Source organism: Podarcis filfolensis (assembly GCF_964270895.1).
Source record: "Podarcis filfolensis genome assembly, chromosome: 11".
NCBI classification, from domain to species: Eukaryota; Metazoa; Chordata; class Lepidosauria; order Squamata; family Lacertidae; genus Podarcis; species Podarcis filfolensis.
Genome location: NC_139613.1, coordinates 59670628 through 59694740, shown reverse-complemented (window position 1 = coordinate 59694740; position 24113 = coordinate 59670628). Strand labels below are relative to the sequence as shown.

The window sequence follows — 24113 nt, the reverse complement described above, 5'->3', positions numbered from 1 at the left end:
GAAATCTGGAGTAGTGACGTTGGAATACACTGTGCTGGGTAAATATATTTTTATATTATTATATAAATATAATAATTGCTATTTTCTGTTCACAAAGCAATAATAACTAGGTTATTTTCCATAAACAAATACATGAGTTAAGCATTCAAGCTTAAACTATAATTGTAAACAGTAATGTTGAGATTATTGTTCTGAATTTGAACTGAACCTGAAGACCTTTTGTAGTTCCAACACCTTAAGAAGAGAAATTAACATTCGGCCCAGAAAGATATTCAAAGTTTATTTAAAAGAGAGAGAGAGAGAATGCCGATATATCTGCACACCATAAAAAATATACGTATTTTGTTTATCATCCATAGGCACTTGTGCATCTAATTATAACATTCCTTTAGTGGGTCATTTGAGATGGAAAACAGAAAATATTCTCATGGAATTCACATTTTTAGCGAGAAGTTATAGAGAATTTGTATTTTTCTAAAGTAAATTTTCCTTCTAACATCCTATCCCAGGGAAAGAGCATATGCTATCCATGCAGAGAATCCCAGGATCTATTCCCAGCCCTTTCCAAAACCCTAGAGACCTATTGTCAGTCATCCTAAATAGCACCAAGCTATATCAATTAATGGTCTAAAATGGTCTAGCACAGTACTTGTAATGTCAATGATATATATGGGAAAGCAAATGCTTAGCCCTGCCTAACAGCATCAGAGTCTAGTTCTGCACTTTTCTAGCATCTACCACATTATAGAACTAAACGTTTAGAATTAAAAAGCTATATGTTCCACATTTAGGAAAAATGAAATCTAAACCTGGTACCATACTAACCAATGAGACGTTATCTTTAACACTGGAAGTGTTAGGATCACCATGATACCATGTGAACTGGTGGAACTCCTGTGACTGAGGTACATGAGACATTTCAGCCTTGCTTTTAAACTCCAGCATCAAGATGGTAGGAGGCAGAAGAATGCTTAGGATCACCTGCAGGAGCATGAGGCAGTTAGTAAGATTGCATTTGATCCTATCACTAGCCTTTGTATGAAACTAACAAAGAGGAAGGCAGCGGTGGCTGATGCCTACAAAAAGTGAGTCTCTCTCTCATCCTGCCCAACCATTCCCTCTGCTTCACTGCCCAAAGTTCCTCCCAGTTGCTCTAAACCAAAACAAGAAAAAAAGAAATTCAAGCCATTGGTGCAAAGGAGGAATCAAGAGTGCAGTTAGAGTGTCTTCCCAATTCTCCCCTCTGAATCGGGTGCCTTACTCTGTTGTCCTGTTTTTGGAAGTGGCTGGGTGAACTCAGGAGTAATCAGGACCTCCCAAGTATGCCCAACCCCTGGTGAATGTAGCATGGAAAGGCGTCAAATTTAACCCACAGCTGCAAAAGAAAGTCATGGCTTGAATTTGGACCAGCTGGAAGCCACAGCTTTATCTGCCCTGCACCTATGCCTGGCATCACATAGCATCAAGTGATGGACAGGTGAGCATACCTTGGCCCAAGTTCCCAGCGCTGTTGGATAGCTTCCAGGGCAACCAGTGGGCTATGAAACACTGCCCTCTTGCCAAGGCAGAGAACATTTGGGAGGGATTGGGAGTTTTTGGAGGGTCCTGGTCCTGATTTTTTTTTTTTAAAGCCAGAACATATGCTTACTTCTTGAGATTTCCATTGGGGGGAAAATCGGAAGCATCCACACCATTATGTTGGTATCATCCCAAATCCTGGGTCCAACCTCTCTACTATAGTCAGGAATCAATCTGTGATTCCCAAATCTTTTCACCCTGAGCTTGACGCATTTGACTTCCAGAGAAGGAAAATGTGCAGGCAATAGCATGATGAAGCCAAAGGCCCACCAACCCCTCCTGGTCCCCACAGCTGCCACACACAGATGTGAGCAGGGAAAGCATGATCAGGAAGTATGAGAGCCGCAGAAACAAAGGGCATGGCTCCTCATCCATGGGGAAACTCTCCTTGTATTTAGTAAGAAGACTCCACAATTCATCAGTAGCTTTCGTCTAAATTCTCATTTTAAACCAGCCACATGATGTGCAGAATTGTTGCTGTTACCAAAGCAGGAATAAATGCCAGTAAACAACAAGTAGATCATATAGCAAGATTCAAAACACAATATTCCTTTAGTCAGCACAATATCGACAGTGAAAGTACAATCCACTTCTGTGGTAAAATGTGCAACTGTTAACACTACACTTGCGCATGCCAGGTCCAATAAAGTCATAAGCAGTGCATGCATACATGTGCACACATGCCAATACTTAGAAAATTCAGGACATCATAGAGGAGATTCAGAGAAATATAATCCATATGTGTGGCAAACAGAAAGAGCTCCCAAATGGAGAGTAGCATAAGCAATAAGCAAGCAAAAGTGGGGCAAGCAACCAAGGGGAGAGTTGCTAGGTCAAATTAAGCCACAAGCCACACACACACACGCAATCTTGCTTGCACGTCCTTCAGCCAGAACAACCTTTTCCCTCCGCTGGCCAGTCAGCCAGCCATTTTCTCTTTCCCAGCAGACTGACATGGTGATGCAGCTCCCTTGAAAACTATGGCTTGGGAAAGAAAACTATTCTAAATCTCTACCTCCTTGTACTGCACACAAATATGGAAGACACGGGAGCAATTGTTGACTTTGAAAGCTATTACAATGTAATTAAAGGTAGGAGACTTTAAATCTGTGTTTGCTTTGGCAGAAAAGGAACTAAGGTGCTTCCGTGGGAAGGAATATACCGTACTCCTTTTTATGGGTTTCAAGAGTGCAAGGTACACTCTTCCCTACAGCAGGCCTAGTAGGTGACACTTGCAGAGATAATAAGCAGCTGACTTCTTGAGAAACACAGAGGAGTGTCTTCTAGGAGCTATTCAAGGAGGAGTTTGCTTCCTCTGCCTCAGCAATTCTCTTCCCCCACCCTCAATAATCCTTATCCCTCTGTTTGTTGTGACAGATGGATTACGCAGTTTCTGTCCTATAATTTTTTTCCCTTTTGTGACCAGAGATATGACACAATTTTCTACAACTATTTGACAAAGCATGTCTATATGGGACTCTGGAAGAATATGTCTACTTAACTAAGATTTCTTTATTTAATGATACCATCCCTTCAATAGGTATTTCCGGGGGGGGGGGGGTTCACACATGCACTTTCGGTGCATCCTGTCTGTGATTCATGTACTGCCCTCATATCCGGAGTTCAACAGTGCTGATCTCCAACTCACTCAACAGACTGTCTTGCATTGTGCTAAATGAGCTTTCCCAGGGGACAGAAAGTGGGGTGGCTGGGAAAGTGCTGAAGGGCTCTCAGGAACTGCTTCTGGCCGTGTTCTTGCTCCCACAGTTCATCAGTTGCATTTGCCATGCATGAATACACTGAGTGGAGAACAAGAGCGATGGTGGAGAGAGCACAACATCTTTTGTGACTGGAGCAAAGGACAACAGCAGACCTAATGCAGGCTGCACTATTTGCACAATCCAAGCCAGGACAGTGCACCTAAGTTATCCTCACGCCTGATCTTTGAGAGTCTCCTCTCAACAAGCCCATTGAACTTGAATGAGAGGAGCGGTCATGCAGTGACAGCACAAGATGATTATAAAACCACCCAGCCCTGCTATTGGCACGCAGGATAAGGGGCTGCTGAGAGATGCTGTACCTTAAACCAGGAGTTCTTTCTCATTTTCAGGCGTCCCATCCACATATCAGTCAACAGCATCTGTGTGCACGTGTGAGATACAAATGGTCGCAATACCACTGACACGGCCAGCTTCAGGCACGTGGAGTTACTCCAGTTCTTCAGCTCGTATGTTAGCAGTTTCATGGCCATCTGCTCATTCTGTTTGAAAGCATTATCCAGCACATCTAGAGCCAGCTGCCCAAACTCACTATGACAGCAAAAGAAAAGCCAGGTGGGGGGAAAATGTTGCCAGTCTTAGAGTACGGACTGAGCACAAATAACAGAGGCAAGCAGTGTGACTTGTATTAAGCACCTCTCATAGGAACAGCCTGGTCCAAACTGTGGACTCCAGTAGGAATTTCTCCAAGTCAATGTGTGCTTAGGAGTACAGCCATTGTTTCAAATAAGCCCATCATTCTGAGAAATTCTTCTGGTAATCCAGAAATTCTTCCATTTATCTTAGACCCACATCTGTACATCTATAGCAAAACGCCTGATGATTTTAATGGATTTTGGATTTAATGGATTTGGGCTATGAAACCTGCTGACAGCAAAATTCTGTAAGCACAATTCTATGCCTGCTTACTTAGAAGTAATTTCCACTGTTCAATGGAGCTTACAGTATTTTGACTTTGGAACTAAAACAAATGACATACATTCTAAAAAGAACTTTAAAATGAATGTAAAATATACTGAAATCATAAATAGCTGACCTTCAAGCAGAAGACATAAATGAAATAAATAAAATAATATTGTAAAAATAATTCAAAAATATATTGGCCAATATTTATGTAACAGTATTTAGCTGCAGTTACAGATAGGTAGCCGTGTTGGTCTGCCATAGTCAAAACAAAAACAAAAAAATTCTTCCAGTAGCACCTTAAAGACCAACTAAGTTAGTTCTTGGTATGAGCTTTCGTGTGCATGCACACTTCTTCAGATACACTGAAACAGAAGTTGCCAGATACACTGAAACAGAAGTTGCCTTAGAAGGATCTGGCAACTTCTGTTTCAGTGTATCTGAAGAAGTGTGCATGCACACGAAAGCTCATACCAAGAACTAACTTAGTTGGTCTTTAAGGTGCTACTGGAAGAAAATTTTTTTTTTAGTATTTAGCTGATAACATCTATATTTCTGAAAATGGAATAATGAGCATTGATAAGCAACTTTAACAATATTTATCTCAGCTCAGTTATGTCAAGGTTACTACCTACAATAGAGTTAAAAAACTTTCCTAACAATATTACTAAAAATATTTTTCTAATGTTACAAACACATACAATATCAGGAATCAAAATAATAAGATACAAAACCCATTAAAAAAATTCAAGTAAACATGCATGACAAAAATTATATTGCTTCAAATGGACTATGTTCTTAAACTGGAAAGCACACAAGATCCTTCTTGGGAATGTTCCGTGTCAGCTACATGGAATTTCTGTTAAACTAAAAGTTCTGTTTGGAATTTCTGCCTTTTCTTGATGTGCCCAATGGGGCAAATAATGGCATAAAAATAGATAAGACAAACGTGATAGACGTGAGGATCCTGGCAGTAGAAGTAGATCATCATTGGAATAAATCACCTGATAATACAGGACTAATGAACTTGATAACAAAATGATGGAAACTGGAGATGTTGAAATAATGGTTTTTTTCTAATAAAAAATGGAGGCACAGAAAATTATACATTAGATGGAATACTGGCTTGTCAGTATTTCTCACCAATTTTCTTTTCATTACTGGGAAACCCAGCCAGATGGGCGGGGCATAACTATTATTATTATTATTATTATTATTATTATTATTATTATTATTAGGAAATGTACTCCTTCAAGAAAATGTACCTTTCAGCTCAGATCAGCCTTTTAAAAACTATTCTCCTCCTTTGCCTGCTAAGCTAAAGGATACCCTTCAGCTGCCACCAGCTCTAATGTTAAGAACAGAAGAAGAGTCCTGCTGGCTGAGGCCAAAGGCCCACCTAGTCCAACACTCTTTTCTGGAGGTGGTCAACTAAATGCCCATGGGAAGCCCATTATATAATCTTAGGTGATGGAGAGAAAAATGTCTAACCATTCTAAGCACTGTAGATCTGTATTATCTGAAGTGAAGGGAGAATCCCTACTTTGAATACTTCTTCAGCTCTTCTGACGTGTCATCCTCCATGTTGCTTTGCTTAGCTTCATGTGCCATCGCTCTGTAGAGTTTGCAAGCCACCACAGCCTTGACCATGGCTTCCTTTCCATGCTGCCAGAAGAACATGGCCATCTTCTGCCTTTTCATCAATACTGCCCAAACCAAGAGATCATTATATGGGTATATAAACCCAACTGATTGTTGGTCATCAGAGACAGTAAATTCATCCTTTAGCTTCTTTCTAGTCTTGTGAAGAACAGCTGTTTTTTGCTGCAAGTTAATAAATAAAAAGTTACTCAAAGTCTATCACCTCTATGCACAATTTGCTTACTTCAAACCAAATTTCTGAGTTATAGGGTTATTATCCAAAAGAATTATTAACTATATTAAAGGACAGCTATGATAAATACAGAATCACAAATCCACAAAAGGAACCACATTCCATATGAAATAATATAATCAAAGCTCCATATAACAGAATGCAACTATTAATATCAATTTTGTGTTCTATTATATAGAAAAGCAGAAAATTCTGACAAGATTTAATAGGTCAGACCCTTGATCCAGATAGCTCAATATTGTCCACACTGACTGACAAGAGCTTCAGACAGCAGTCTCTCAAGCCCTACCTCAAGATGCCAGGAATTGAACTCATATGTGCTCTACCAGTGAGCCATGGCCTTTTCCATCGCCATTGGCCAGAATGGCCCTCCATTTGAATTTCTTTTTAAATGTTTGTTCAATTGCCTTGGGTCCAAAACTGATTGAACATGCTGCCTTATTCGGAACAAGGAGAAGGAAGGTCTCTTTGCCCTTCCCTTAAAGAGGAACAAATCTAGAGATGTATGACACACATCTAGAGAAGATGCTGCTGACAAGTCTTTCTCTGGATTGTTGGACAGTGGAGAATGGAGAAAGTGGCCTCTCAGAGTTTCTGAAAAACTCTAAGGAACACACATCTAAATTTGTATTAGAAACCCATTGACCTACAGTCATTCACTTTCAAATTTTTCAACCACCCCTCATAACACAGAATAAACCATTATCTCCAAGGGGATTATAGGGAACCAACTGTGCTTCTTAATTTTTGTCTGATTCAAGCCCTGAAAAAGAAACAATTTACTTTAGCCATTGAATCTGCCTCTCACACGTGTATAAACCCACTGGAGTGAGCAAACATGATTTTTCAGCCTACTGGTTTTCTATCAAATTGCATAAGCAAGCAAAGAAACACAGTACTTTGTATTTGTACGGCTGTGCTGTTCGAATGAACTGGGAATGTGAGGTGTTTCCATCAGATCTATTCCTACTCCTCATATGATTATTCTGATGAAGGGAGAAGTTCTGCGTCAAGCTGGAGACAACTCTCTGGTTCCATGAAACAAAGAGAAAGAGACAAATGAGATCCAGATCATCATGATAATGTTTACCAAAACACAGTAACAGAGGTTTATAATTTTCTCTTCCACTTAAAGTAGACAAGGGGAACCTGTGGCACTCCAGATATTGTTGGATGATTGGCCATGCTGGCTTGCACTGTTGGCAGCTGGCATCCAACATCTCAACACAATGGCTATTCTCTGCCTCCATGGTCAGAGGCAGCAATGCTTTTGAAGGCCAGTTGCCGGAAACCACAGCAGGCCTTGCTTGTAGGTTTTCCACAGGGATCTGGCTGGCCACTGTGAGAACAGAATGCTGGACTAGATGGGCCACTGGTCTGATCCAGCAGGCTGTTACAATGTCAGGGGGGAAAGGGTTGGCAGTCCCGCTGGTGTGTGCACACCTGCAGGGCTATTGCTGCCAATGCGACATGCCCCTGACCGCTCCGTTGCCACGTCAACCTATCCCATCCTGATTCCTGATGAACACAGTACTACGAGGAGCCACCACTGCTCAGTAGCATGAGCTCACAATGATAAATGGAAAAATAATAGGAAGAAAGGGTCCCTGAGTCAACATCCCACCTGATACTGAAAGGCTTTTCTGGGCTCACAAATGCACAAGGTGAGCAAATTGCATTCTATTAGACAGGCATCAGAATGTATTAAAATGATGTCAAGAGATGAGAAGCAGAAAGTTCAAATACTGCCTTATTTTGTAAACAAGCATTATATCCAGTGAAGACACAATAAATATTGATCCCCACAATTCTATTTAACAATTACATCTCAGATAAAAAAATAAATTGGCTAAATTATTGTTAAATTGGCCATTTTTCTATTATTTATTATTCTAGTTTATTATCTGTTAATATGATGCTTCACTGAATGTGGAAACGCATTTTTTGTATTTCAATTCTGACTCCTTACTAAATAGCCAAACTGTAATAACATATACACGTTAAACTATTTCCCCTAAAACAGGCATCCCCAAACTTGGCCCTCCAGATGTTTTGGGACTACAATTCCCATCATCCCTGACCACTGGTCCTGTTAGCTAGGGATGATGTGATGGGAGTTGTAGTCCCAAAGCAGTTGGAGTGCCGAGTTTGGGGATGCCTGCCATACGCTCTCACTGATGGCAGTCGCTGTGACCAGTTTACTGAGTTTACCTCACGTTTCCTGTAAAGGCTATTGTACAGAACTCGGAAATGCTTTCTTGTGTAGCTGCTCTGATAAGCTCCACCAATCAAGTATTCTATTACCAATCCAATATCAATCAGAGATATTTTATAATCCACAGGAAGAGTACTCTGTAACACAAATATTTGACATTTTATATAACAATCATACTTCAGCATATTAATAGTGCTTTAGAGCACGTATCAAGAATCCTTCACAAACACTTTATAATCTGAGCTACTAAATAAATGTACAGGAGAATAGTTTAATAGCTTGAGCCACTTATTAGCCAATATCACGTTCCTCAGATTGTCCATATTTAAACATATGATGTTTTTCCTTCAACATCTTTATCATATTGACTGGCTGTGCCCAGATGACATATATCCCACTGATAGCAGCTCTAATCAACTCCCACCCAAAAACCTGTGTCCCCACTGTGGAAGGACTTGTGGACCCAGAATCGGCCTCCACAATCACTTACGGACTCACTGTTAAGACTGTGTTCATGGAAGACAATCTTACTCAGCTACAAGTGATCACCAAAGAAGAAGAAAACAGTTCAAGTTCTACTTAGCATGGGTGTCTGTTGCTATTCCTAACATTTTTGAAGTTGCTGCTAGTCTGGTTGGGCTAATTGGATAAGCACAGCTCCCAAGTTGATCATACAGGCCCTATGCTATAAAACAGCATATAGCAAGTGGTGATTCAGTTGCGATCGTGGCGAAAACCACCATCTAAAGGAGTTTTGGCTCATCATTCTTCAGAAGAAGCCCAGAATAAAATTTAAAATATTAACTGATGTAAAGGAAAGAGGTGGATTTGCCCTGCCAGACCTTAAACTCTATTATGAATCAGCAGCATTCTGCTGGTTGAAAGAATGGCTGCTTCTTGAGAACACAGACATTTTGGATTTAGAAGGTTTTAATAACGTTTTTGGGTGGCATGCATATTTGTGGTATGACAAGGTTAAAGCACACAAAGCATTCAAAAACCATATTGTCCGAAAAGCACTGTTTAATGTCTGGATAAGATATAAGGACCTATTTGAAAATAAAACCCCAAGGTGGTTGTCACCGATGGAAGCAAAGGCCCAGAAAAAGCTCAATATGGAGGCCAAATGGCCGAAATATTGGGAAATTCTGGAACAAGAAGGAGATAAATTGAAATTGCAGAGTTTTGAGAAACTAAAGGATAAAGTGTGAGATTGGCTTCATTATTATCAAATAAGGGAGGCTTACAATTTGGACCAAAAAAATGGCTTCCAGGTGGAAAAATCAAAATTGGAAACAGAACTTTTAGATCCCAAAACTAAGATACTTTCAAGAATGTATAACTTGCTGCTGAAATGGAACACTCAGGATGAAACGGTTAAATCTGCTATGATTAAATGGGCACAAGATGTTGGACATAACATTATGTTTGCTGACTGGGAACAGTTGTGGACCACAGGTATGAAATTTACGGCATGTAATGCCTTAAGAGAGAATATTATGAAAATGATATACAGGTGGTACATGACACCAGTCAAGCTTGCAAAAATCTATCATTTGCCCGATAATAAATGTTGGAAATGTAAAGAGACCGAAGGTACATTCTTTCACCTTTGGTGGACGTGCCCAAGGATTAAGGCTTTCTGGGAGATGATATATAATGAAATGAAAAAGGTATTTAAATATACCTTCTTGAAGAAACCAGAGGCCTTTCTCCTGGGCATGGTCGGCCAATTGGTGTTAAAGAAGGATAGAACTTTTTTTATGTACGCCACAACAGCAGCAAGAATGCTTATTGCAAAGTATTGGAAGACACAAGATTTACCCACTCTGGAAGAATGGCAGATGAAAGTGATGGACTATATGGAATTGGCCGAAATGACTGGCAGAATCCGAGACCAGGGAGAAGAGTCGGTGGAAGAAGACTGGAAGAAATTTAAGGACTATCTACAGAAACATTGTAAAATTAATGAATGTTAAAATGATGTCGGAATGAAATGAAGCAGTTTTAGTAACAATGTCAAAAAGGAGCATGTAAAAAGGGCTTGTTAATAGATGAAAATATAAGGCGATAATAGGTTAAGATAAAGAACTAAGATAAAAACAAAGAGGGAAAGGATTTGCTGAATTAACCATTCGAATTGGAATACAAAAAAGGGAGGTGTGAGGAGGTCAGGGAAACAAGTGAATGAAAAGTAAGAAATTGAAAGATGGACTTTTTTTTACTGTTTTTTCTACTTTCCTTTTTTTCTACTCTGTATTTTTTTATTGTTTGTGTTCTTTTCTTTATTATCTTATTATTTTTGTAATCTGTTTTTGAAATTTGAATAAAAATATCATTTAAAAAAAAACAGAATGTAGATTACCTGTTTCACGTCAGAAACAAGATGATGCAGAAGATGATTTGTTGGCCCTTGTTTCTGGAATGTTAAAAGAAGAATGACAAGAACACAGTGACTAAATTAAAAGAAAGAAACTTTCACTATATATGAAAGAAGATTAAGAAACAGGACAGCTAGTACATTAATATTTATTAACAGATATTTTTGTTTGAGTCTTGGGCTGAAGAAAGCTGTATTTAAAAAGAGAAAGCACATTCTTCAGCTGCATTTCTGGCCCATGATCACAACAGAACTGTCTATCAACCAACCAATCACTATCTTCAAATGAGCCTCCTGCCTGCTAAACTGCTTCTTTTTTGGTTTATATAGATTGGGCAAGGGGTGGAGGCTGTGAGACTACAAGAGGAAATAGTCTCTCTTTTATCCTCGCTGTCTTATCCTGCATGCCTCCCTCATAGATTTTAAACTGGCCTTTGGGGCATTGCAACCTGCCCTTTACATTTTCTGCAATTCCTCTAATAGAAAATTAAACAGATTGTCTAGTTAGTGTTACACTTGTGGAAGGAAAAGCACTTTTTCATAATGCATCCAATACATCCAAAAGAGCAAAACCCAAGGACCAAGGCACTGAAGGGTTATTTATTTTTAATATATTGTAGAATACTACATTACACTAATAGGGTGAAATTTCCAAACTGTTCTGGAATATGTTTGGTGCACCCAGATCTGCCCCCATCCCAATCTGTATCATTCCAAACTTTCAGAATGTATACTGACATCCATTTTAGATTTCAGGTGTCCCAGTTTTATGAGGGATGTGATGGGGAGCAGATTCTGAATGATTCATTGTTGCAGAAGCGTCAGCATATTCACAGCAAGGTCTCTGCTGTGATGATGAAGTAAGCTGCAAACAGTCTTGAATAACAAAACGAAAACAACATTATCTGCTCTCTTTTCAATGAAACAAATAGATCAACAGATAAAAGAGGAAGAACAGAAGATGACGTTACTTTGTAGCTTGATTCATCTGCCCATTCATCCATCTAGGATAAAGCCATCCTGACAGGCAGTTCCGCAGGAGCATATACAACGAGACATGCACCTACACAACAGCCACTCACCAAGACCTATGACCAGAACTATGCAACGAGTTCTGGGGGGGGACCCAACTAGGCATACTTATAACAGCTTTTTGGATTCTATGTTACAAGTTCAAACATCCATGCAAAAATGCAAAAATGACCTATTGTTCCATTGGAACTACCTCTGAATATTAGCAAAGTAGTATACATATTTAAGCAAAATGTATTCAGCATTGGAATTCCAGGCACTCACAGTATTGTACAGTTCTTCCAATCGGGTTATGGTAAGAAAACGGTGCAGATTCACTCCATGTTCTATTAGCAACTTCACAAATTCTACCCGATCCATCACCAGAGCATCAAGCATTGCTTGTTCCAGGGACCCAACCTTCAAACAAGTGCAGGAAATGTAAAGAAAGGGGGAGAAATAATTGTTTTCTTCATAACTTTTGCAATTTCTCGGAGTTATTTGCATTTCAATGCTGGTGAGCAAACTCCAATTCAATATTCTCCTTAAACACAACAATACAAATAAGTACAGATAGCACAACTGTAAATGTTTGTCCATAATATGTGGAAAATAAATGTGAAAACTACCTTCCAGTGCTGTCCATAAATCAATATATGCTTCTTAGCAATGTCCAGTCTATTCCAGGCCAGTGCCAGATTTAGCTGATCTGGAGCGGACATATTTGTTCCTACAAAAAGGAAATTATTCTTTTAGATTTTATACAAAATGTTTTTCCTCTTCTACTTCAAAAGTAATTCTTATGCATTGCTATGACTTTGAAGAAAGAGGCAGAAATTATTATATGAATGTACCTTTTAAGAGTGCAGTCAGGATTGCCAAATCAATGTCCTGATGCTCATCCGACTCTGCATCAAATATGGTTATCTGTCAAAATAACAAAACATTTTACTGAGAGAAGAGAGAAAACCACCAGACAATTCAGGACTATTGCACATGGTGGGCAAAGGATAGGCAGTAAACTGTGACCTGCAATCATTTTTCTAAACATGATTAATTTAGTGGAACAGCTTCTGAACCCAAGTCAAAATTCAATGGCACTCTAGAGAATGAGATTAATGAAAAGAATTTCATGAATTTATCATACTTACAGAATCCCTGTGTTCCATGCACTCCATTAACATTTTAAATAAGTGGTGGGACTGTTTCTGCCCCAAACTGAAGGTGTTCTGAATCATTAATAATATCTCTTCCTTAAGCTGAGGGCTCAAATTCCTGAGAAAGAAACGTATGTACAAAAGATAATTATTATTTCACCAATAGATACTTATTGTCTGTTACTGCAATACTGTAAATATTTTTCAACAAATTTGTAACACAAAAAGCTTCCCCCATCTCTTTATTTGTACTGCTTGTCCCCTGCACAAGGGCAGCCAATGTATGTGCCCTCCAGGTGTTATTTGACTACAACTCCCATCAGCACCAACCTGTTGGACAATGGTCAGGGATTATGGGAGCTGGAGTCCACCAAAATATGGAGGGCATCGCTGAGTGTACCCTTGCACTATATAGTGACTGAAACATCACCCTTAAACAACTGAAGTCAAGGCATGTCCACAAAAAGAATAAAGGGTTCCATTTAGAATGGTTACTTTACACATACTTAGTTGGTTATAGGCATTCCACCTAAGTAACAGTCAATCAGCACCGTACAACCGTGATTGGCAACTAGTTTGGCTGATGGCCAAATTCTGTTGCCTCTGTCTCACTTACTGTTGTTGACATATGCATAGTTTGTGGAGGCAGAAGAGTTTAAAAGGACCAATAGGATGAACCCAAGGCAATGATGGGTCAACTAGTGGTTGATCTGGATGATGGGCTGCCAGATTTCCACTGTAAAAGCACCAAAATAATAAAAAAAGGTAACGGTAAAGGACCCCTGGTGAAACTGGGCTGGAAGTATTAGACAGTTAAATCTTGAAAAATAGGGCTATTCAGAATATGTACCCTACAACACTTGTAGAGCATCAGAATCATAGTTTGACCACCATCCCAGTTTCACTACCAATTGCACCACTTCAGCTACTTCTCTAGAACCACCCTGTGAGGACACAAAAAAGAAAACGGTGGTGACCAGAAGCTTCATCATTTGCCAAGTACATATTCCCAGTACTCCCCATCAGTCAATAAATAAAATAAGGAAGTGACTAGCTAGCAGTACAGGAAGCAAATTTGGTAGGTATGATAAAGAGATAACAGGTGTTATCCAGTGAGTTTTACTCAGAGAAGACCCATTGAAATTAATTAACATGACTAAGTTAGGGCCATTAATTTAAATGGGTCTAGCCTGAGTAAAATTTAGTAGAATATTATGCTACAGCAGATGAAAGGACCAGCAGCAGGGCCAGAAAGGTCCTGGGAAAAGGCCTAGAAAAAGGCTGAGCAATTCTTCTTTCCTTTCTCCAGAGAGAGAAGTTGAGATGCTCACCTGACACTCAACGAGGTTCAGAGACAATCTTATTAAACCATGTTTTTTGTTTTTTAAAAAAACACCAAGATTTCTTAGCTATAGCCTTGTTTGATTAAAGGCATCTTTTGCAATGAAGTGGCAAGTGCAAGTAAATGCTGCAAGCTGCAAGTACTCACGTCATGTCTGCTGTGTGCTTATGGGTGAAAGCGAGAAGGTCGGCCGCTCGCCCAGTTCCCTCATAAACTACTACAGGGACAGCCGGCTTGTCCCTCACATATTCCCACACAGTCAGGATCTCATTTGGACCACCTTCCACCAGCAGCCCAACTAAGGGCACTCCTTGTCCCATTCCTATTTCAAACCACATTGAAAATGTTAACAGGACAGAGATCCACAGTGCATATAATAACCCACTTTTGTACCCATCAAGATTTTTAAAAATCACAAGACAAAAAGTAGGGCTATTGCCTGTTTTGTTTTTTAATAGTCAATTAAATGTTTTACTCAATTATTAATTTCACTGATTACATTTGTATGAACATGCATGTGAGTAAAACATTAATAATTCTGAGGCAAAAAGCATTATTAGTTTTTCCTTTTTAGAAGGAGAACTTAGAAGATGGAAGTGTGACAGAGAAGAAATGATGTATTCTAAAAGCTACAGGTGGCTGGAACTAAGTATTAAAACTGCAGTATTATTTTTTTAATAAAAAATGTACTACTCAATGAATCAGGACATAAGAAAATCTATCAAAACAATTGCTAATTGATTAAGCCTTATTTTTTAACTTTAATTTTAATTGGCAACATTCACCTATCACAATACACCATGGTCAATGGTCACAGTAAATCATACTGAATGACAGTGCAAAAAGCTTCCACTGTGCTTCTCCCTAAAGATTTGTAAAACAGATTTAAGATATGTTCCAGGCACCAATTTCCTGTAGGGAAAACATGACATGCTGGTATCCAGGAGAAGTTACTTCTCTTCTCTTAGTGCAAAGCCAGCTGTCAGTGGTGCCTGAGATAAGAAGCTTCTTACAAAGTGAACCCAGAACCAGGAGAACTTACTAGAGTGTATTTTCTGGAGTGACAGGTATTTTTCTAGATTCCTCCTGAGTTTCATCTCATTGCCGTATTTGCCCACTGTGCCATCATCAGCCAGTATGAAATGGGAGTGCATGCTGTTCAGCGTGCTCAGCTTGCTGAGAGGGTTGCTCAGGGTCTGATACAGGCACACTACCTGAGGAGAATCCAGGTAAAAACAAAACAAAACAGCCCCACCAAAATACTATAGCATTCTCATTTGGGAAGAGGGCGGGACATCTGCCTGATTTAGACATTTTTATTGCCTAATAGAGAAATAATTTGCTTTATTTCACAAGAAGTCATGGCATCAGCTCTTGATATATTTGCAAAGTATTCTCTAATAATCCTTGTACTCATAGATATACTATAAGGCAGAAGACCTGAGGTCCTTAGTCATTGCTATTTTAAAAACATTCTTTTACACAGTGCTTTTTTTCTGGGGGGACGCAGGGGTACGCACACCCCTAAACATTTTGTGAATCTAAGTGTGGCCTCATTGAGGGGCAGTATTTCAAAATGAGTAGGAAAATGAGAGTACCCCTAAATATTTTTTTAGAAAAAGAGCACTGCTGTTACATCATCACCAATCCAGTCTCCAAATAGCAGAATAATGGTACCCTTCCTGAAGTACAACAGGGTTATGGGTGGTATTTAACTACCTTTTGCTCAGAGTAGACTCACTGGAATTAATAAGAATGATTAAGTTAGGTCAATTAATTTCAATGTGTCTACAACAAGTAAAAGTGGGCCAGATTCAACTAATGAGTGCTACTAGCAGAAGCCAGTTCAATAGTGAACAGTGCAACAGAAGCACAGTGGAGGCTCCCCCCCCCCCGCTCCCCTCCCTCCAACTGGCTTGAGGAAACTTCCCTAAACAGTACACAAGGGTAGAAGAGGGGAGATCATTGCATGAAACGCTTGCACTGATGAAACAATCTTCTCAGCACGATGTTGAATTCCCCCTTGTGTTGAAGAGTACTTCCAAACAGGGGCTTAATTTTGAAAACAGGTCATTCAGATATTGCAAACAGGTAACAAATAGGCTTTTTTAAACATCAGGTTGTTTTCAGGAAAGGGTCAGTCTAGATGAAATGGGGGGAGGAATATAGTTGGCATTTTGATGCTTATGTCATCATATAGGTACTGTGAAAAAATGGCATAGATTTCCACAATAAACACCCATCTGGGAAGCACCTTAGATATGAGGTAATCCATACAATAGTTTCTATCCCATTGCCACTAATAGCCATATATATCAGCATTGCATAAATTACATATTTGCATCTGATGGCAAGTTACACAAGAATAATTGCATAAAGCACCCTTTTTGCTGGAGATGCAAGTTTGTACATGTGAAAGAGCTCTTCCCTACAGGCAAACCCCTACTATGCAGGCTTTGGGGCTGAGGGAAAGAGTGCACTTAAAACAAGAAAACAAAGAGCATTCATTAACTCACATCTTTTCCAATGAGGTCCCTCTGGTTCTCAATGATACCCCAAGGGGGGATTCCAACAGCCAAGATCTTTCTTAAGTACTGAGAGGCATGGAGTTTCAAGGCATCTCCCACATGCTTAGACACACCTAGAAATATTATCACCATCATCATTAATATTACAAAACAGTTGGCATCTTACCCTCACAGCATATAATTCTTTGTGCATTGCCTTGTAATCTACTTAGATGAAAGGCGGTCTAGACATGAAATTGTCATGGATTCTACTCAGTATTCATCCAGAGCAGAATTCCAGCGTATATTTAGCAAGTTAAAAACTTAAACACGTTGTGGGATTCCCAAACAATAGACCAGAGGCAATTGTATTTCATCCAGCAGAGCTTTACTGCTACTGAAGGCAAATGAGCATAATGGTCACAAATTGACACCGTCCATAAGAAGTCCAGTTGCAGCAGACTTAAACTTACAATAACTTATAATAAGATCAAAACTTAACACTATATACAAAACACCACACCAGAAGGAGAGACAGAAAGAGAGTAAAACCCAGGCTCCTTCTGGCCTTACTATTCTAGTCAGCATGACCTTGACAGAAGAGATAACAGAACAGTTGAAGCCAGCTGTACTCAGCTTCTCTGAAGGAATAACCCAAACATCATGAACTTTCTGCTTGTTTCTTTGACACAGAGAAGCTTCCAGAACCCTCTTGAATTAATTTGAATAGAAAAGATCTCTAAACATCAGATCAATACTTTCTGTACCAAGAAATGCAAACTGACAGAAATAAATAAGAAATTTACATCACATCCAAACTACAAAAAGGAAATAGCTCATAGCCTAAGAACATACAACTACAGTACCATAGAAAAATGTTGTATTTGTGGGACTTCTCCACAAAATTGTGAGCTGTATTTCTTGAATAACACAATACGGTATTTTTCAACCACATAGTTATTCCATCCACACTATACACTTACACTATTAACAGTCATGGCTTCCCCCAAATAATTTTGGGAACTGTAGTTTGTTAAGGGTGCTGGGAGTTGCTATTATTATATCATGATTATTTACTAAATTTATAAAACTTATATAGTAAGATCACAGGTTGTCAGGAGACCCTCAGAAAGCAAAATTCCCAGAAACCACAACAAACTACACAGATCCAAATATTCCACATGACCAAGGCACAGAAGGGTCAAACTGCACACTGGCAGCTCTAACAAGCTAACCAGCCACAAGCTGCCTGTCATCTGAGAAACCAAAGCTATGAGAGGAGGCCTAACTCAGTGGTGGAGCATATGCTCTGCATACAAAGGATCCAGGCACAGTTCTTGGCATCTTCATGCAGAATGGGGGGAAATCCTACCTAAAATCCTCAATAATCTAGACAATTCTAAGGTCCGACTCAGTATAAGGCAATTTTCTGTGTTTCTATGTTCCTCAGAGAGAACATGACATTTCAATAGAGTTTACTGTACCAGTGTTGATGCCTTCTGTTAGTATCCATGCTCCTGTGGTCTCAGCAGCTTTGACCAAGCCTTTGCTCAAAAGCTGCTTAAGTTTAGATGGAAGTTTGAAGTTCTGGATGCCACCATGAACAGAAATGACCAGTTTGGGCAATTCCATCTGCCATTCTTTCACCATGAGTTGCAACAACTGGTCCACTTTGGTATCATAAGAAGTTCTAATATACTGAAAAAATAAACTGTAGTTAGAACTACGCAGAGAGAAAAGGTAGCATATATTTTATAGGGAGGAGATATCATCTTAGTCCTAACCTCATCAATTTGTTGTAAGCTCCAATAGTTCAAACATTTCCAACTTTTTAAATTGGCCTGTTTTCAAAATCATCACAGTAAAACGCACACACAAAAATAGCATAGTGGTCCTTTCAAACACAGGAACAGAAATCCATTGATTATGGTGAGGAACTAAAGTACACTATCACTTAATGTATAGCTGAGTAACTCATGTGTGCTTATCTTTTTGTCTCATCATTCAGAGGTGAATATGTTCACTCCTTTAATTTCAAAAGTTTTATGCCAGAGATGATGGAAGTTGTTAGAAGCACTCTCTTATATGTGATGGTGGTACTTGATATTTTAGACACATGCATGATATCTCTTGATATTGTAGTCATCAAATTATGAGATAGCGTGGAACAAACTCATACCAACTTATACTGGATTTTTATCTAACACCAGCACTTTTATGTTTAGCACTATTGGTTGTTTTTATGCTAAATAACTGAGAAAGTTATTTTATTACAGCCCTGTTTCAAAGTGTGTACGCACCTTGGCATGGTAAGTGTGATCACTGTCTTGAAAATTGATAGTACCAAATGCATCAGTTGGACTTGTCTTTGTGTCCCTTTGGACACACCATTCCCTGTTCTCTACTTCTTGTGCAGACCGACAGATGGGCCAGCAACAATCAATCCCAGGATGGTCACCAATTAGCCGTCCACAGCAACACCTTTTAAAAAAGACAAAAAAACTCATAACATTGGCATAAATTAATTAAATGCATTTCTGAGCTACAGTGACTAGCTCACATTGATGCATTGTACTAGAATGTTGTAAGACATTTCTCAAGTTTTACAGAAATGCTGAACAACCCAAACACCTTGCACTGTACGAATATCTTGTTAAAATTATAAGCAAATTGCAGGTTAAGGCTCCTGTTAGCATCTTAGATTATCAATCAAGAGATTTCTAACTGGAAAACTCAGATTGAATGGAAGGATAAGACAGAGAAAATGTGCCAGTTTTTCAAATATATATGCATAGAAGAGCATAATCTGGATGCCTGCAGCTTTTCACAGCTGTTTTGTTATGAAGGACAGGTGGACAATATAACTAGATGTGAATAATATATCCTCCTGTTATTTTTAAGTGTTTATAGCAGGTGTGAGGATACTCCATTGGAATCAGGACCTCTGGAGGAGGAGTTTCAGGTCGGTGTCTCTCCCAAATTGACCAGAAGATACTGGGGATTAAACCTGGGACATTCTGAATGCAAAGCTGATGCTTTAGCACTAAGCTATGGTTTGCAACATACAGCCTCCACCTGGAAACACCAACAATTTATCCCTCCACGCCAAACCTTCTCTAATATGTAGGCATAGCTCCCTGCTTGCACTCTCTTTTTGTTTCTTTGTCTTCCCATATCCAACAGGAGGCACCAGCTGTGCATGGAAGTCTCTGGATACCACATCTAGTTTATTGACCGCAGCAGGATTTCTAGTAAATCCTCCAGCAGCTGACTGAAATGCAATCAACCATTTATATTAGTAAGGGACACATCCTTGGTTAGGAATATTTCACACCCATTCTTTATTTTAAAAAATACAGTCCCAAATCGTATGTGGTCTTACCGAATTAAGTTCTGGCACACTTGGCATCTTGCGGGACATCTGAAAAAGAAGTTAAAAACATCAGTATGTTGTACAGTTACATTTGTAAAAAAAAAAAGTTAGGCTTCAAAAAGGCAGACCATTCATCTGAAGCATTTCATTGCACCACTGTCACAAAAAACCTGAGTAATACTTTTTACACAATGTCTTACATGGACAACATTGTCGGTAACTTACTGAAAGGTTCAAATGCAAAAATGTTCAAGACAACAACTTCAAGGTTAGTAAAAAACAAAACAAAAAAACAGCCACTGTTTCTAACTTTGACTTCCTAAATATGCATGCTACACTGATTTAAATAATTAATAATCAATACTACATCTATCCCTGTCAAAATCACCTGTATTGTATATTTCAAAGCAGTCAAAGAATTGATTGGGTGAAACTGGGTAAGGTGTAAAGGGAGGGGAAGTTGGCCAGGTGTGTAGGAAGGAGGGCTGGCAAAGGCGTTGCTAGGCGGGGGGGTGAGCAGACTGGGCAGGGGTCGCAGCCCCTCTCTGGGTGGTTCTTATGATACTCATGGGTTGTGGGTTCCACACTGGAAAGATGTTGCCTGCAGTGCCCTGTATAAATGTTTGAAGCGACATGAGGCCAACACCTTAGTGAAGCTGAGCAGGTCTGGCTCTGTCAGAGAGGGTTCCATGATGGAAGAAAGGTAGGACAAACATGTCAGAAAACAAATAAATGATACTGTACAAAGTATGACTGCCTTTTTAAGGGAAACATGATAAAGAGCCTCAAATTCAAAATGAAAATATGGCTGAAGTTAACTAGTCCATATTCATGTTTGTAGCAGCTGGAAGGGCCTATATTTATTCAAGGAAAACCGACATTGTTAAAGTGTGAATTAGAAGTTTTTAATTGTATTTTTATCTTCTTCTTGTTTGTACAATTCAACCAAAACAAAGCAAAACAAAGTACCTGTGATGATCTTTGGAACTTGGCACGATTTTTGCACACTCTCTTTTACAGAAGACACCTTCAATCCAAGATTTCTGCGACTGAAAAGAAATATTAAACCTCAAACAGATACTTTGGGAGGCAAAAATAACTATCTGCAATAAATAGTACCGCACATAGGAGATACCTATGTGTAGCTATTAGCACATGTTGTAGGACTGAACACAGTTGGCATCAATATTGTGCATGAGATCAGTTTGCACAATTATTTCCTTCCTTATCTCAGAACATTGCAGATTAATCTGTGCTGACCTAAACTCTAGCGTTTAGAATTCACTCACACTAACCCATGCCTAGAGATAGGAAGAAAGCTCACAGCCTTCCTAATAGCAGATGAATTGAGTGAGATAAGAAATGCTGAACTGACAGAACTCATCTCCACTTGCTTGACACAATATTAGTACCTGGCAGCTATTTTACATTTGTACAATGAACAGATGGTACTGGCTATCACTTAATAGTGGTCATGTTTTTTTTTAAAAAGATTAAAAACCTTTGGTTCCAATTTAGTAATGACAATCACGGAGAGAAACCTATCAGAGAAATTCTACCCTATCAGCAGGTGGAATTATTGAAAATGAATGAAAGTTCAAGATTACCCTCTGCCTACTATGGGGAATAACTTTATAATCCAGATAGCTTTAAAAAATCATTTAAAAATCCAAGGAACCCCTGACACACATACACCTTTGAGCCATGCCCCACCTGTAGGGCTGCTGGGTCACCTGAAATCTCCATAGGACCCACTGAAATATTTGCTGAGTGTCTGAAAAGTGAGGCAAATGACACAAATCTACAGATATGCATATTGTTCCATACAGTTGGACTGGGGAAGGGCCACAGCTCAGTGGGTTCAGTCCCCAGCATCTCCAGGAAGGCCTGGGAGAGAGGTCTGTCTGAAACCCAGTCAGTGAAGAGACAGATGGACCAGGGGCTCCTCTGTTGCCAAGCTCTATATTCCATTCCTCACCAAACCATGACAGGCATTTGTTTATTTCATAAAATTTATAGACTGGTTGATTGTAGAAAACCTCAACACAGTTTACAAAGGAATAAAACAGCAAGTTTATTAGTTAAAAAAAACATTCAGAAAAAGTATAAGCTAGCAATAGACTAAAAACACATCAGCATTCTAAATATCAGTTCATAAGTTCATTGTTCTAGCCAAAGGCCATGACAGACTTGCATTAGGCAATAGTAAGGTAAAAGGGACACGGGTGGTGCTGTGGACTAAACCACTGAGCCTCTTGGGCTTGCTGATCAGAAGGTCAGTGGTTCGAATCCCCACAACGGGGTGAGCTCCCGTTGCTCTGTCCCAGCTCCTACCAACACAGCAGTTCGAAAGCACGCCAGTGCAAGTAGATAAACAGGTACTGCTGCAGTGGAAAGGTAAACTGCATTTCTGTGTGCTCTGGTTTCTGTCATGATCCTCTGTGCGCTAGTAGTGGTTTAGTCCTGCTGGCCCCATGACCTGGAAAGCTGTCTGTGGACAAACGCTGGCTCCTTCGGCCTGAAAGCGAGATGAGCCCACAACCCCATAGTCGCCTCTGACTGGACTTAACTGTCCAGGGGTCCTTTACCTTTACCCTTAGGCAATAGTGTTAATAAAAGACTTTGCCAGGTTCTTGAGCATTGAAATATTTTCCCTTGTGCATCTCTGACAACTCAAATTCTAATATTATTTTGCCTTTTAAAAATCCAATTTGCCAACATCCATGATGTAAGAGAGAGAAATTACCAGAGACACCAACCCAAATCCAGCTTGGTTTCAGATTAAGCTCCCAAAACACCACAACAATTTATAGCAAATTTATCTAACTCCTTCTTCCTGATTTTTTTGTATCCAGTGCATAGAGGGCACAGTATGTGCTGAACACTTCCAAGAGATTTGTTTATAACAAAAGCCAAACTAATCTAAATAAAAATAGGTCAACTTTCAGGTTTTATGGTCTTGGTTCATGATCTAGATGCTTAGATTTGCCTAACTGCACTTCAACTCTGTTTCAGGGAAACAGGCAGGATGTGAGTGGAAGCTCAGGGTGAGAAGGGGACAAGAGGTTCAGAGAAGTCTTAAATAATTTTAACAAATATTTTATAAGCGGTTTTGTAAATCCCATGTATTTAGACAACTCATGAACTACTTAGTAAAAATCAGTCAAGGGATGTGGAAAGCTTGGCTGCATGCCTGATCTGGGTGTAAGTTATGCTCACACGCAACAGCAAAGTACTCCCCCCCCCCGCCCCACTTATAACACTGCTGTGCCCGATATCAAGACTTGAATTAGTCTGATTGCCACAAACCTGTCTCTGGAAGCATTACCCTGCAATCCAGAAAAAAAAACCTGCACTTTATCATATGACTGATGCACTTCTTGATGGTGTGGATGACCGATGAAGGTTGCATTAGCATTATTTACATTTACATCCCATCTTTCTTCCAAGGAGCTGAAGATGGTGTACAGTTGTACCTCGGGTTAAGTACTTAATTCGTTCCGGAGGTCCGTTCTTAACCTGAAACTGTTCTTAACCTGAAGCACCACTTTAGCTAATGGGGCCTCCTGCTGCTGCTGCATCGCTGGAGCACGATTTCTGTTCTCATCCTGAAGCAAAGTTCTTAACCTGAAGCACTATTTCTGGGTTAGCGGAGTCTGTAACCTGAAGCGTATGTAACCTGAAGTGTATGTAACCCGAGGTACCACTGTATTTAATCTCCTCCTCCCCATTTTACCCTCACAACAACCCTGTGATGTAGACTAGGCTGACAGTGAGCAACTGGCCCAAGGTCACTCAATGAGCTTCATGGGTGAGGGGGGATTTGAACCCCAATGGCCCACGTCCTAGTCCAGCACTCTAACCACTATGCCACACTGGCTCTACTGCAAATACTACATGAAACAACCAGAAAACTATCGTTAAAAGGTCAGGGATGGAGCATCTGCGGCCCTCCAAGTGTTGGGTTCCAACTGC

At 39.6% G+C, this 24113-nt stretch overlaps 1 protein-coding gene across 5 annotated transcripts in view; it reads right to left on the bottom strand.

The window, feature by feature from the left end:
• Positions 1-24113, bottom strand: part of TRPM6 (transient receptor potential cation channel subfamily M member 6) — a 91825-nt gene that overhangs the window by 50608 nt on the left and 17104 nt on the right. For 4 of the 5 annotated variants that reach the window (XM_083576459.1, XM_083576458.1, XM_083576456.1 and 1 more), the window contains exons 2-18: positions 21108-21187; positions 20148-20186; positions 19066-19246; positions 18250-18463; positions 16775-16899; positions 15301-15472; positions 14406-14580; positions 12911-13034; positions 12614-12686; positions 12389-12489; positions 12045-12179; positions 10734-10787; positions 8365-8505; positions 7053-7181; positions 5803-6083; positions 3659-3887; positions 826-981 (exon numbers count right to left, since the gene is read on the bottom strand). In XM_083576459.1, the coding sequence (XP_083432585.1) occupies positions 826-981; positions 3659-3887; positions 5803-6083; positions 7053-7181; positions 8365-8505; positions 10734-10787; positions 12045-12179; positions 12389-12489; positions 12614-12686; positions 12911-13034; positions 14406-14580; positions 15301-15472; positions 16775-16899; positions 18250-18463; positions 19066-19246; positions 20148-20186; positions 21108-21187 (2409 nt within the window). Of the gene's footprint in view, positions 1-825; positions 982-3658; positions 3888-5802; positions 6084-7052; positions 7182-8364; positions 8506-10733; positions 10788-12044; positions 12180-12388; positions 12490-12613; positions 12687-12910; positions 13035-14405; positions 14581-15300; positions 15473-16774; positions 16900-18249; positions 18464-19065; positions 19247-20147; positions 20187-21107; positions 21188-24113 lie in introns of those variants that run through there. The other variant, XM_083576460.1, reaches the window with a different exon arrangement.